The sequence below is a fragment of the Hylaeus anthracinus genome, unplaced genomic scaffold (assembly GCF_026225885.1).
Source record: "Hylaeus anthracinus isolate JK02 unplaced genomic scaffold, UHH_iyHylAnth1.0_haploid 27419, whole genome shotgun sequence".
Taxonomy (NCBI): Eukaryota; Metazoa; Arthropoda; class Insecta; order Hymenoptera; family Colletidae; genus Hylaeus; species Hylaeus anthracinus.
The window spans coordinates 2,597-4,079 of NW_026535213.1; the positions used below are offsets into that span (position 1 = coordinate 2,597).

The 1,483-nt window shown below is 49.4% G+C and overlaps 1 protein-coding gene across 1 annotated transcript; it reads right to left on the reverse strand.

The window, feature by feature from the left end:
* Positions 1–268: 268 nt before the first annotated feature.
* LOC128893392 (lysozyme-like) lies at positions 269–981 on the reverse strand. Its single transcript, XM_054154307.1, has one exon. The coding sequence runs from the start codon at positions 861–863 to the stop codon at positions 432–434; it is 432 nt and encodes a 143-aa protein (XP_054010282.1). The 5' UTR covers positions 864–981; the 3' UTR covers positions 269–431.
* Positions 982–1,483: the final 502 nt, after the last annotated feature.

Sequence of the window (1,483 nt, forward strand, 5' to 3'; positions counted from 1 at the left end):
GTTCGCATAATTCCATTCTCGTTTCCATTCTTCTACACACAGCTTCTACACACACGCGTTAATAACTTCCATAAAAGAAACTTTCAAGACGCCCCTCGTCATTTTTTCGCGCCACGCACTCTCGTCACGTCACGCCAGCGTGTCGCGCGTCACACCTGTCGTAAAGCACAGCAATTACCAACGCCCGATAGTTCAGCAACCCCGAGCTGACGCAACGAGAATCATCGTACGCATTCATCAGAGACAACTGTTGAGCGATTCCCTTGGATTCTCCTCTCTGTTTCCTCTATTCGAATCAACTAAACCAACCGTTGATTCTCCTGGACTCTTCGCTTCGAATACAGGAAATCAAAGCGTCCGACAGAGTCGCTCAACAGTCGCGCACCTGTTGTCTCCGGTGAACACACGTTTCCCGACACGTGTCGCGTTGGTTATCGTCGCTTGCATTTGGAGATGTTCGGCAGCGGTTTGTTCTTGCAGTTCTTCTGCCATCCAGGCCAGGACTTGAATCCCTCGCGTTCCATGATCATCCTGGCGCAGACGATGTCGTCCTGTATGTCGTCGTTGGCGAAGTCCTCGCAGCGTTTGTTGCAGAGCCCACCGGAGTGTCCTCTGGAGCACCATTTCAAGCTGTTGATCTGGAAGACGCCGAAGCTGTAGCTGGATGCTGTCTTCGGACCTGTGACCAGCTGGGTGTTCATCCCGCTCTCGCTCTGCATCAAGCAGACCCAAGTGCTTATGTAGGTCCTGGAGACTCCGGCTCGCTGGAGCTCGTGCACCGCCTCGCACTCGCTCAGGATCCTCGCGTCCACCTGGTCCATCGCCAGGACCACCAGCGCCGACAGCAGCAGCCACGACCTCATCTTTGTCTCTACTCGCAGCTCGGTGATTACGCCAGCGCCAGCAGTTAGGTTAGTGCTCGATACGCAACGCAATCGCGGCGAGTATTCGCGACGAAATGTGGCGCGTCTTTGCTATCGAGCTGTGCCACCGCTGGCGAACGTCGCGCGATAACCTTGAGCTTGTGCGACATATTATCATTTCCTGAGCGCAGTCTGCGGGGAAACGAGCCAGGCTACTGGCGCGTGTTTTTTTTTTTTTTCATTTTTTTGTTGACGGTTTCCACTCTGCGTTTACCTTTTATCGCGTTTATAGGCGATGAGTTTGAAACTTCGTGCGGGAGCGGGTTCGGTGACGGGAGGTGTCGCTTTTGAAGTTTTAATAGGTTGTTGGGCTTGGTTTGGAGTTGCATGGGTGTGGGTGTAGTGATAGATTAGGAGAAGGAGAATTTATGTTAGGGAAATATGGTTTACTTGGTGAAAATATTTAGGGAATTATTATTACATGGGGAATACTAAATACTATTGTCAATAATGTTATTATAAGTCTCTCCTTTTATATTGCTACAGTGAATTTTTGAAAATTCAATGATAATTCTTCAGAACCATCTATGTATGTTGAATCAATTATTTTTATTGTGAAA

Bases quoted from the DNA above. Each gene is read 5' to 3' on its own strand.
- LOC128893392 (XM_054154307.1), bottom strand. From the start codon at position 863: ATGAGGTCGTGGCTGCTGCTGTCGGCGCTGGTGGTCCTGGCGATGGAC.